This window comes from Chelonia mydas, chromosome 10 (assembly GCF_015237465.2).
Source record: "Chelonia mydas isolate rCheMyd1 chromosome 10, rCheMyd1.pri.v2, whole genome shotgun sequence".
NCBI classification, from domain to species: Eukaryota; Metazoa; Chordata; order Testudines; family Cheloniidae; genus Chelonia; species Chelonia mydas.
This window is the reverse complement of record NC_051250.2, coordinates 53364803-53377655: the sequence shown is the minus strand read 5'-3', so window position 1 is coordinate 53377655 and position 12853 is coordinate 53364803. Positions and strand designations below refer to the sequence as shown.

General features: G+C 38.7%; 1 protein-coding gene across 7 annotated transcripts in view; it reads right to left on the bottom strand.

Moving 5' to 3' along the window:
• BNIP2 (BCL2 interacting protein 2) overlaps positions 1–12853 on the bottom strand; it is a 30347-nt gene that overhangs the window by 6467 nt on the left and 11027 nt on the right. For 4 of the 7 annotated variants that reach the window (XM_043524553.1, XM_037910924.2, XM_037910926.2 and 1 more), the window contains 8 exons: positions 10779–10912; positions 9232–9299; positions 7592–7759; positions 5123–5299; positions 4163–4265; positions 3797–3928; positions 2480–2566; positions 2248–2346 (listed from right to left, as the gene is read on the bottom strand). In XM_043524553.1, the coding sequence (XP_043380488.1) occupies positions 2248–2346; positions 2480–2566; positions 3797–3928; positions 4163–4265; positions 5123–5299; positions 7592–7759; positions 9232–9299; positions 10779–10828 (884 nt within the window). In that variant the 5' untranslated portion in view covers positions 10829–10912. Of the gene's footprint in view, positions 1–2219; positions 2347–2479; positions 2567–3796; positions 3929–4162; positions 4266–5122; positions 5300–7591; positions 7760–9231; positions 9300–10778; positions 10913–12853 lie in introns of those variants that run through there. The other 3 variants (XM_043524555.1, XM_043524554.1, XM_043524556.1) reach the window with 2 other exon arrangements.

Below are 12853 nucleotides of genomic sequence, written 5' to 3'. Positions count from 1 at the left end.
TTTGTTCCAGGCAGAGTGTCAGATTTACAAATTTATGTTAATTTCGTTTCTGCCTTTTCCACAGAAAGCCACATTCTGCTTAACACACTCTGTAACACACTCTGCTGTGTTACAAAATGTTTAGTTTTGCAATTTGTACCAGCTAGACATTTATTCCTGGCTATGTCTACACTACCGCGGTAAGTCGACCTAAGTTACGCTACTCCAGCTACATGAGTCGACGTAGCTTAGATCAACTTACTGTGGTTTCTACACCACACTGGGTCGACAGGAGACCTTACTCTTCTTGTTCAGGGTGGAGTACTGGGGTCGACCAGAGAGGTCTGCGATTGATCTGGTGGGTCTTCACTAGACCTGCTAAAAATCAACCCCCAGTGCATTGATCGCCAGAGCGTGGATCTGGCTGTAGTGTAGACATCGCCCCTGTGTCAGCCTTTCAACAGCAAACACATGCCTTGTGACCATGAGATGTGATTATTCTAATGCCTTCCTTATGTGGCTTTCAGTTCAAACTAATAAGCAACATTGCCATTACATTTTGAGTGAGCTAAAAGAAAAGGCGCACCCTTACTACCCTAGATCTTTAGGCCAATTGTCTATGAAGTAAAAGTTCAACTTCAAATTGTCACTGTAGGTTCTTAGGATCCTTAACTGTCGCTCTAGATGCATCAGCTCTACTTTGTGAGCATTGTACTATTGAATAACCACACAGCGCCTGGTGCTAAAAAAATTCCATCCTCATACCTGAAGCTGGAAGGCAGATCTGTTTTTTCTGTGGTGGGCCAATTGGTTTGGAATGCACCCCTTTGACAGCTCTTATTTCATTGATACCCACTTCAAAAAGGGCCTTAAAAGCTTCCGCTCCCTCCAAGGATTTTTAGAATCACTATTGTTAGGCTTATGTTTATAGTCTTTTCCATCTCCTATCTCATTGTCAAATGGATTCCTTATTTGTTTGTTATATACTTGATTGCTTAGCCCAGGGGTCTCAAACTCAAATGACCATGAGGGCCACGTGAGGACTAGTGCATTGGCCCAAGGGCCGAATCACTAAACACCGCCCCCTCGCTGCCCCAGCCCTGCCCCCACTCCACCCCTTCCATGAGGCCCCGCCCATGCCCCGCCTCTTCCCACCCCTTCCCCGCCCCCCTTTCAAGCCCTTCCCCGAAGTCCCCACCCCAACTCCGCCCCCTCCCTGCCCCCAGCGGGTGCAGGAGGGGTGCGTTGGGAGCTCAGGGCAGGGAATTGGGGTGCGGCAGGGGGCTCAGAACATGAGGTTGGGGTGCGGGCTCCAGCCCAGCACTGCTTACCTAGGCACCGCTCCCTGCCTGCCTGCCCTGGCCCCGCGCCGCTCTGGGAAGCGGCCGGAACCACATCCCTGCAGCCGGGGGGGGAGGGGGGCGCGGCCACAGGGTTCCATGCACTGCACTTGCCGCTCCCCCAGGTACCTCCCCTGAAGCTCCCATTGGCCAGTTCCCCATTCCTGGACAATGGGAGCTGGGGGGGGGGGGGGGCGGTGCCTGGAAGCAAGGGCAACGCACAGAGCCCTCTGCCTGCTCCACCCCAGGGCCGCAGTGCCAGCCACTTCAGGGAGCGGTGCGGGGCTCGCAGCGCCACGGGGCCAATCCCGCAAGTTGGATCTGGCCCGCGGGCTGTAGTTTTCCCACCCCTGGCCTGGAGGTAGGCAGAGGAGAGGGGGGGCGCACCGGGAGCTTGGCAGGCCACACGAAAGAATCCCGCAGGCCACTTGTTTGAGACCCCTGGCTTAGCCTGTTTTGGTTGTATTCTGCTGTACAACACCTCAAATGCTTTGGCTCAGTACGACATAAAAGGGGCTTATAATATAAGCACCTGCAAGACCAGCATTTCTCACTAGCAAGTCTAATACCAAAGGAAAAGAAGAGTTTCATAGAGGTCTTTTGTGCATTATGATTTTATGATTCCACAAGACTAGTTCATACTCAGTATAATGTAGCAATTATATAAACCATAGAGCTAAGTATTATTTCATTGCCATGCTCTGGGTACCATTATGTTGCTGCATGCAAAGTAGAAATTTAACAACATCACAACTCTAGCAGAGAGAGAGAGAGAGAGGGAGAGGGAGAGAGACTTTGCCTCGACAGCAAGGATACCACTCTTCTAGATTACTGCCGATTTATAGACATGTTGTAAATCCACATATAAGTTTTCACATTTGTGCTCTACACCAAGCACACCTTTGCATGTTTGAATAATAAAACGTACTGTTTTATGCATTCTGGTATGCCAACGTATTCCATGGGGATGAGTTCAGCTAGCTCTGCCAGGGTAAAGACATATCTAATTTTTTGGCTGAATTTTGAGCTGTGGAAGAACAAATGTAAAGAACAATTAATAAAATGTTGAGTACATCTTTAAATATTAAGAATTACTTTCTGAAATTTAAGTACGAATACATTTGTACTTTCTTTAAATGAAGTAATTTCCAGAATATTACCTAATAAAAGGTTTTGTGATGGCCAGAAGTGTTCTGATAAACCAAGAAGGATGAACTATTATTAACGATTTCAGGTTTTTCCTTAACCTAAAGAATTCAAGTATTGAACACCAGTGTTAAGGAACAAAATGAGTCAAAAAAGCAATGCATTTTTAATATAAAAAAGTACAAGTGTCCAGTTATTATATAATTGCCACTTCTCTGTGTCATCTGTAATCTAATGAGTAAACTCCTAGTGAACAGAGACTCCACTGTCATATTCTTGTCTACCAAAGTTGACTAGAAGTTGAATAAAAACTAGCAAAACCAGGTTATGTTGAAATTTGTCATGAATAGACAGTTGGAGTATCAGATTGTGATGAGAAAGAACGAAGAAAAAGTTAGCCAATGAAGAGTTTTTTGACCAAATGTTAGTGGCATGCGTCAAGAACCAATATAGCTAACTCATGTTTCCACACACGAGAGAAGAGAGCGAGGTTCACTTGGGAAATGGTTATCTGTATAATGAATGAGATAAAGGGCAATAAGGAAAAGAAAGTGGAAAAGGGCTGCTTTAACGATGATATGCGAGACCAACACCAATATGTTTTGCGGGGGCAAATGGACTGCTAACAGCAGCTTCCTCAGTATTTTGGCATCTGACACCCCATCTAACGCTGCAGAGTTGCGTATCCACTTGTCAGATAAGTTAAAGTTAAGTAGACTTTCAAATCCAGATTTGGTGTATAAAACTCCCTCCTCCCCATTTGTGCAACTCCCACAGAATACATGTAATCTAACTGCAAGCTCAGCAAATGGGGTCTGCTTAGACTTTTTCTGTAAACACTCATGGGAAGAGTTCAGCTGGAAAGAAGCATTTTTTGTTGCCTCTTATTACAGCTGTGCAAGAGGTTACAAGTACCTTTTCATTCTAACTAGTCTTTCCTTTTACAGTTGACACTGACCTGTTCAACTGTATAACAACTTTCCTGCAGGATTATTCAGGAAGCTCACTTTAAATAAGACCATACAGTACATGGTGAAACCTTTATTCAGTAGTATTTTACAAGGCAATTGTACGATTGAGGGAAAGATAGTGTTGACAAGCATTTTCATTTGAAATTAAATGAAATTCTCCAGCAGTATTTCTGCCCTGGGGCTTCAGTGCCTAAATCATACAAGTGTGAAACAGGACAATTGTTGCAGGGTTCAGCATTCTCCAAAGCCTCGCAAACTTAAATTCATAATATGCTAATTAACAGTTTTCACAAATTACAGATAATGAAAGAAAAGTGATAAAGAGATTTCTAGATATTATTGTAATAGAATTTATCTTACCTTCTATCAATTTGCTGGTAACATTTCCTGAGCCAGCCTAAACTTGGCATTTTTCTCCGTGTTGTAGCACCATTTAAGTAAACTATCATATAGTTCTCTGCTACTAACAGTTCCAAAGTGCCAATAACATATCTGTAACAACAAGTAAGGAGAAAGCTTTCAAATGACAAACTGAGTGACAGTTAATGTGCAAATGAAAGAATTTATATTTTGATAAAGGCTCAAAGGCTACAGAAAAAATTCACAATTTCCCAAATATAAAATTTCATGTAAAAAGCAGAAGAGGCTGGTAGCCCTTTTTGCATTGATGGAACTCTACTATGAGATCATTTACTGACAGTTCTTAATGGCAAAAAGACTACTTACTTAAATAGATTATCCATTAGATATCTGTAGTTAGGCTGATTGCTTTCAGGCATAAAGCAAACAGCAAACACAACGATCGCATTTAACCCATCACCATAATAACCTAGAAGGGGGAAAAAAATTATTAATAGCAATAAAGTAAAAAACAAAAGTAAAAAGTAATGGAGAACTCTGACTACATTGATCAAATTCTACAGTAGTAAACATTACACTTTTGTGCTTTTTAATCTATTTCAAAGTGCTTTACAGATGAAATAATGAAGGCACAAAAAGGCTAAAAAGACCGCATCAATTTTTTAAAAGTTTGATTCCCCCCCCCCACTTTACTGTTACTCAGATAGCTACAGTTTACTATAAATGAAAGATGCTCTCTAATTTCTATAGCATGTTTAGTTTATGTATTTTATAGCATTTTCCATGTAGTCAATTTCCCTTCTGAATGGATTTTTACATACACAGCAGGGGAAGACAGACATTAAACTGGACAGTGACTGTAAAACCATAAAAGCTGTTACGGGGTCTACAAAGGCTGCAATAGCGCCCAAACCTATATTTACTTTTTTAAAAACTGGTTAAATTGGCAATCCACATATTTAAATCCTGGTAACTAGTCTGTCACTACAGCAAGTGTTCAGTTTGGAAGAGTTAAACATACTCCACACGTTCTGATGTTCTTTTAATTTATTTTAACAGTCACCTCTCGTTTTTTGTCCCATTTCGGTTTTCATTAGTTAAAAAGATACAATACTATCTTCATCAAGACTAGGTAGCTTTCTTTTAAGCCAACATCCCTAATATACCCATATGCCTTGCTACTGCAGCTCAGGACGTGGAAGATCTGGAGATTCCTCAATACCTATGCCTTACCATAACTTACGTCTGTCCCTCCCCCCGAACCCTCCTCTGTTGGCGGTCGTAATTTATAGGGGCTACCCCTCAGCCCATGTCATTAATCCTTACCTCCGTGGCTGATAACCTTTTTATAGGGTTCAATTGCCTTCATGTCCACCCTGTGATCCTGTTCTCCAATCCTGAACATACGCCAGCGTCGCCCATCATCTTTCTCCTCTGCAGCAGTGTATTCAGGAAGCGATCCTTTTCTAATTACTTCAGTAGTTTTTGGTTTTGGAAGATCATCTGTCAACATTAAAATACACCTATTATGCATGATGATCTTTAACATGACAGTACCAATCAGATTGCAAGTTAACCACTTCACTCTGTTTGGATTATTATAACTTTCTATACCACCAGCCAGAAATACCTGACTTAGTTCCATCACTAGAAGATGGACATCTAACACAGTATCTGCCAATAAATATTGGGCTTAGCATTTACATGAAGAAACTGGTCCTCTTGGCTGTATTTTATATGTAGAAGGCCTTTTAGGGAAAGTACATATGCTTTTAAACATTCATTACCATAAATGCTGCCCAATTAGATACGAAGTGGTTAACTTCAATTATGTTTTGTTTGATCAGAGATTTACATGATAAAGCATAATTTAATACATTGATAATAGCTGGTAAGCAGACATGCAAATAAATCTCGTAGAAATTAAAGCTAACTAATACATATGTTCAAAATAATTGAAATTTATGCTAAAAAGAGAATCTTCAGAAAAGATTTTTCTAATAAAATCATGATTCTTTGAATTTTAGTTGCACAGACCTTACCAAAAGTGAGAAAAACCTACTGCATGTTAGTTGTCTGTTTCCAAGACAAAGCTGTTAATGGAAACTATCCTTCCAGGAAAATGAAGACAGCAGCATTAAAGGAAGAAAAGACAGAAACCCTTTTCAGCAACTTTTTGTAACAAATGAACTGGAATATTTCCTGAATCATGTTATAAAGTTATCCATAAACACCAAACCATATTCCCTAAGGCAGTAAAATATGGCCAGCCCACCACACACGTGCACCCATATATTCCCTACTCTCACTTCCAATGCATTTAACTTAATCTAAGATGCTTAAAAAAAATTAAGCTTTTTTTAAAATGGTTTCCTAGTTCACATTACTCTTTCCTTCCCTTCCAAAGGATTTTTTCTCCTCTGTCCTGCTATATTAAATGCAGTAGCATTCCTATTTATGCAAGAATGAATTAATATCTTACAGTACAATAGAAGTATCTAATAGGAACAAGCTTTTAGCAATGTTAAAGAATTATGGATTTAAAATTTCACTTGACATTTTAATAGATACATTCTTAAAGCAAGAAGAGAAATTATCAGAATACTGAAATATAGATAATTGTCAACTTCTGTATAAATTCTTAAGAGTCCCAATGCCAGACAGAAGGATTCTTGAAAGATGCCCTTTAATGTAACCATATTTTGATAATATAAAATGCACTTAAATTTAGGTCCCAATCCTGCAGTCTGATCCTTACATGTGGATTTCTGCACCTGTGCGGAGGCCCATTGAATTAATGGAGATTTGGTACAGGCATAAGGTTCACCTCTAGGAATCAGACTGTGGGACCAGGGACTTACTTCCCAATTTTAGAGTAACCATATCCAGTTAAATAGAGCTTTAGAAGTCCAACAGGAGATGAATTTTCTATTGTTATCTTAAAGATTTTAAATGCAAAGGCTGTATGCGTACCCGTTCCATGACCACTATTCTGAAACTGAAAAGCAAACTGTTAATTAAGTTCTGTAAAAGCTATTGACCATTTGTCTTGCTTATTAGTGAACCAAGTGATCATGTGTTATGTTAATCAATTTTGATATGTTTCCCAAATATTTTTTAAATGGTAGTTTACATCTTTTCAGCAATTTTTTATACTCTTGCAAAAAGGGAAAAGTAACTGCTCCTTTTTTGTTCTATATGAACTAGTGATTGACTTTTAATTCTTATTTTTTAAAAACTATGGCCAACTGAAGACTCAAAGAAAGAAAGTGTAGTAGTAATTACCATCCCATAAACTAATTTCTATCCTTTAAAAATAATACTTATTAAAATTATATGGTCCATCTCCTAGCCAATTCAGAAGTGTGCCCTACAGTTCATTTTCTAGTGTTCTGTTCAGTCCAGTTTTGGAAATACAAAGTCTCCAGTGACAATTCTGTAACTTAATATGACTTTCACATAGCTTCTTCTGACATTCAGCCTAAAAAAGTATTAGTTTTAATTTCATACAATCACGCTAAATAAACTTTGTCCCTTGTTTTCTGTTCTGGCCAATAGTCTTTATAAATCCACGCTGTCTATTTTTCATGATTGAGTTTTCCTCAAGGTGTCTAATGAGTCTTATAGTTTGCTTTCCATCTCTAAACTTCTGATTCTTGGAACCTGCTAGCTCTCATCCTGTACATCTGATTCTTTGAATCTTCTAGCTCTTACCCACTGTGGAATACTGTGTACCTGAGCATAACCATCAGAAAACATCTACTTAAATACCAAACAGAAGCAATGAACCCTTACCTTCCCATTCGAACTCATTACTGTTCTCAGATGGAGTATCTAAATCATCCAAATCGACCTCCCCACTCTCATCTAAGTCATCAGACAATACCGATTCCTCGCTGTGATCCAGTGTTAAACTAATATCTGGAGCCATTAGTTTCTTCCTAAATTTGTTTCCATTCACTTCTAACGGGTTTGGGAGTAAAAGAAAAGGCAGGTTACTTAATTTGTAGAATACAATGTATGTAGAAATGTTTATAACAAATCAGGAAAAAAAAAACAACCAAAAAAAAACACACAGTCCAGTGCTTAGAACAAAAAAAGTCTCATTAATGCTCATCACCTCATAAACAACAATATTCCAAACGCCTCCCCCAGAATACATCAATAGAATTTTAAGGTTGCAAGAATCAGCGCTTGAGAGACCAGAATTTTCAAGTTAAGGTCGTAGATGGTCCCTTAACTGTGCCCGCTGGTGTACACACGATAGTCTCATTATATGCAGTGCTGCTGTAGCTGTATTGGTCCCAGGATATGAGAGAGACAACGTAGGTGAGGTAATATCTTTTATTGGAGCAACTCCTGTTGATTGAAGGTACAAGCTTTTGAGCTACACAGAGCTCTTCTTTAGGTCTCGGGAAGGAAGCAGACCTGAAGAGCTCTGTGTAGCTCAAAAACTAGTACCTTCTACCAACAGGAGTTGCTCCAATAAAAGATATTACCTCACCTACGCTATCTGATTATATAATCACAGTACTTCTCAAACATCACAATACCTATTTTTTTTTTTTTTTTAAACACAACCACAGACAGAAAAATACACAGTACTCAACATACTTAACTGGCGAGGGAGTCCAGGATATTTATCAGAATGTATATGGTAGACTGTGTTTACACAATACACGACATAAGTATACAATAGTACTGAAGTTGGGTACGTGTAACAGACTAGTTTAATGTAACCTACTGTGTTAACTAGCTCCTGCTATTTTCTTCTATTACAGATTAAATACAATTGATACTATAGTTAAGAGTTATATAAGTTACTGCCTTTGAAAAGTCTTCATATGAACATGATATAATGACAGATTTCAGAGTGGTAGCCTTGTTAGTCTGTATCAGCAAGAACAACGAGGAGTACTTGTGCATCTGATGAAGTGGGTTTTAGCCCATGAAAGCTTATGCCCAAATAAATTTGTTCGTCTCTAAGGTGCCAAAAGTACTCCATGATATAATGAGTAATGGCTGACAAACTACAGTAAGATGGAAGGTTAGATATTAGGCAGGTGTATGCTTAACATGCTTTAAAAGGTCAAGGCAGATACCTGCATAAAATAACACATCAGTTGAAAGCAGGGAATGAAATAAAGCAACTGATCCAGCACTGGAAATGCCAAAACTAAAGCAGACTGTCATAGTCCAGGAAACCCCAAGTTAAAAGCAGGAATATGTTAAGAAATAAAACTACATAAGCCAATGTGTGATTTTAATTGAGCTCTGAGTTTACAGCGGAAGTGAAGACAACACCTTCTCGGCCCAATCTGTATTATAGTAAACCCATTTTGTCTCTACTACAAACTTTGATGGTATTCAAACACAAATATACTGATTTGAACACTGCTTACCCAAAACTTACTACTATGTTAAGAGGTTCTTACCATGTGGGCCTTGTCGACCAGCTGCAGCTAGTATATCTGCTTCAACATTATCATCCTCTGGTAGGGGCCTGGTCCAGAAAAAGAAAGACACTTGTTGCAGGAAACACTTGCAAATTATTTAGTGAAAAATCCGATATTAATCTTTAGACCAACACATATAAAGTGACATTGTGGGTTTGGAATCAGATTAAACATAGCTTGGTTTAGACCACAAACATCAGCCAAGCAGAGCATTACCATGGCTGAACAGTGATTTGCAGTTTTCAAGTGAGCCTTACCTGCTGATGTAACAAAAACCCAAACCAGTAGTTACTGCCCGTTATTATTGCAAGCACTGGATTGTTCTATGTTCTTATTAAAAATGTGATGTTTTAGAAGTTAAGCAAGACCAGAAAAGTACTTAACTTGTATTTTATTATGAAGCACAAAAGGTGCCTTAAGAGGCAAATAATTTAGTTAGATGGTGCTTTAGAAACCCTATGTCCTGCTAAAAATGCACAATGTCCTAGTTTCCATCCAGGCAATCTTAACAAGATACCTATACACTAAGATGAAGCAAAAAGGCATAAAGATATATATAAATAAAAGAATATTTTAACTGAATAGTTTAATTACAACTATTAAAAAAAACAACATGCCACACAAAATTGGAGGCTAAAGTGAAACAAGGTTTCTTCAAGTCTTGGGCCAAGCTCGTTATGAAGCAATAAAAGGAAAAAGAGCAAGGCTGGGTAAAGTTTTAAATGACAATTTATAAAAAACAATATATAAATGTTTCCTTCTTAACAGCTTAAACTATCCACAGTGTACATTTCAGGAAAATTTACTGTCCTATTGTAAAGCACACCTGAAAGCTCCAATTTGAAGTTCTACCACCATATCAAAGATCAAGCTCAAAATTTGACCTGATTTATATTTAAGTCTTTTTCCCTACTTGCACAGTGTATGTAATTTTCGGGGGTGTTTTGGAAGTGTTTTAATGAATTTTCAAAAAGTTTGGAAGTGTAGACAGCCCAGAATTGATTTTCAACTTAATTTCCACCCCGTGCATTTGAACACATGATACTTTTTAGTCTTTGAAAGCATTAGTAAGAATATGTAGCACTTCAGAATTATGCAAAGTTACCTTAAAGCTTTAAAGGTATAGTTCTCATTGCATGAATGTGGGAAGTTCACAGACTAATATTCCTCCTTGCTTACGTGTTGCTAACAATAAGAGCCCTTCCCTACTCATTAAAAGGCAAGTTCATCCATTAAGTTCTGAGACCCTTTAAGCCGTACTATATTAGTAGAATTAGTTTTAAAAGAACATGTTTCTAGTGACTAGTTCACATGAGATCATATTAACATCAGGCATAGGGGCAAGTGGCCCATACTGCCCAAGGAGCATACAAACACAAATATGCTGTAGAGGCAGGATGAATGCCTAGCTGGCCCAGATTGAAGTGCTAACTAGACTGCAGTTGATAGCCTTTGTTCTAAAGGGGCACAATTTCAGTTTAACAGATTATTGGAAAAGTTTTACAAATAAAAAGAAAATCTCTCACCTTGGAAAGTCTTCATCTTGCCACTCTTCCTTAAATTCAACACCTTCCATCCTCAGCCTTGCCTCAGTAGCTAATACGGACTCCTGGTGAGCCAGAACCTCTTGTCTTAGATATAAGGAGTTAGATGAGAAGAGCTGTGGACAAGACATTTTAAAATGTTTAACACTGCCATGTTCTCTCAATTTCCACCCACCCACTCCAAAAACAGCATTTAAGTAGTGACAGTGCACTAGACACTCAAATGACAAATGACGAACAGTCTATCCTAGAAGAGTAAGATAGTAAAAGATCAGACAGAAAGGCACTAGGAGGGAGAACAGCCTTATGGTTAAAACACTGGACTACTGTTCACGAGTTCTGCATTCAGTTTTGCCACAAATTTCCTGTGTGATGTTGGGTAAGAACCTACTCTGCCTCAGTGTCCCATTTTTAAAATAGAGATAGACTTGTCTATCTCACAGGGACGTTGTGAGGATCTGATGTTTTAGGAGATACTCAGAGAGGAATGGAATAGTATAAGTACCTACAAAGATCAAATGGAGATTACTTAATTTTTTTTTTTTTTTAAATTGGAATGTTGAGATGTTGTCATGGGTTAGTGTTTGTGGGCCTTCAGTTTTCAGAAATCAGTTGACTGAAAACAGAGATCTTAGCACGCTGTTCCTAACATTGTGGGCAACATTATAAGAAATAAAGGAAACAATGAGAACGGCATGAATAGCAAGAGTATAAGGGGAACAATGGGAAAAGAGACATCAGCAGATACACAAACTGCGGCAACATTATGCAGAGAACTAAAGAAAGGATGAGAGCATCAAGCTTGATTTGCTTAATGAAGGAAAGCCACAGAAGAATGATATGAAGAGGGGGACACTTGATCATGGGACAATTATGATTTTGATAGATAAAACCAGTTCTCTTCAATGTCCCTGCCATGATGGTATCTCCCATTCCTGAAAGGTGAACAGTATATCTGAAGAACATACGTAAGTATTTTTTTGGCCTGTCCATTTTAGTATCAAGTTGTAAAATAAAGCAAGAAATTAGCCTTCTGAAGCACTGTTGGGCTGTGTGTCAGTTTCTGGTGTTCTAAATAGGATCCTATCTGCTGGATTTTGGAAGTTATCCTAGTCTTCAATAATAGTAAAATTCTGCTCTCACAGCCACAATCCAGCTTTCAAATCACACCTTGTCATCCCTACATGGACCTGCCTCACAGATGGGAGAGCAGAGTTTAGTCTACAGAACTGCAGAATGAAGGAATTAAAAGGGATATGAAAGAATGGACTACTTGCAATTAGTCACATGAAATGCTCCTGGGGAAGATGCCTGACACTACCACCACATGGGAAATCTGGAAGCACAACTTGCTTAATTTTATGTCAGTCCCCTTGCCCCCCCCCCCCCCACCTTTTTTGGAAATTCTATTGGTTTAATTCAGCAAAATGAAAACTGATATTGAATACGTAATCTCTTGTAATGCTGATGATTTCTTAGAATTAGCTCAGCACAGCCCACTGACAGTTTTAATATTGCTTTCTTTGTTCCTTCCTCTCCCCCCTGCCTTACTGCCATCATTGCAGTTTTATCTCAACATCTTACTTTCCAAGATGAACTTTCACCACCTTCTCCCCTATGATGCCCCCCTAAACAGCAGCAATGGTGTAAAGGAAGGAAGCATTATATAGAAGATTTTAAAACTACTTATTCAAATGTGGAAACAAAGAACAGAAGATATGATTTTTTTCAGTCTTTGCAGTGCCTTTCATTTCATCTGTTAGAGGTGGTACAATCAACTGAAAATCTGTAACGACTGATGGCTTTAAGATTTCTCTAGAATCTTTACCACAATTCCATCTCTGAAAACAGCATTTACTTAGCATGTAAACTTGAATCATGTGATTTCATCAAAAATTACTAATGCAAATATTAAGCTGATACACCTCAGAGTTTAGTGATGAGCTGACAGCTTAAGGGATAATTGCTAAAATGAGAATTGAGGGAAAAAGTTACATTGAAAACTTGAGAATCCTGGTAATTTTGCAAAACCATACAATGTTTTTTGGACCTTCCCG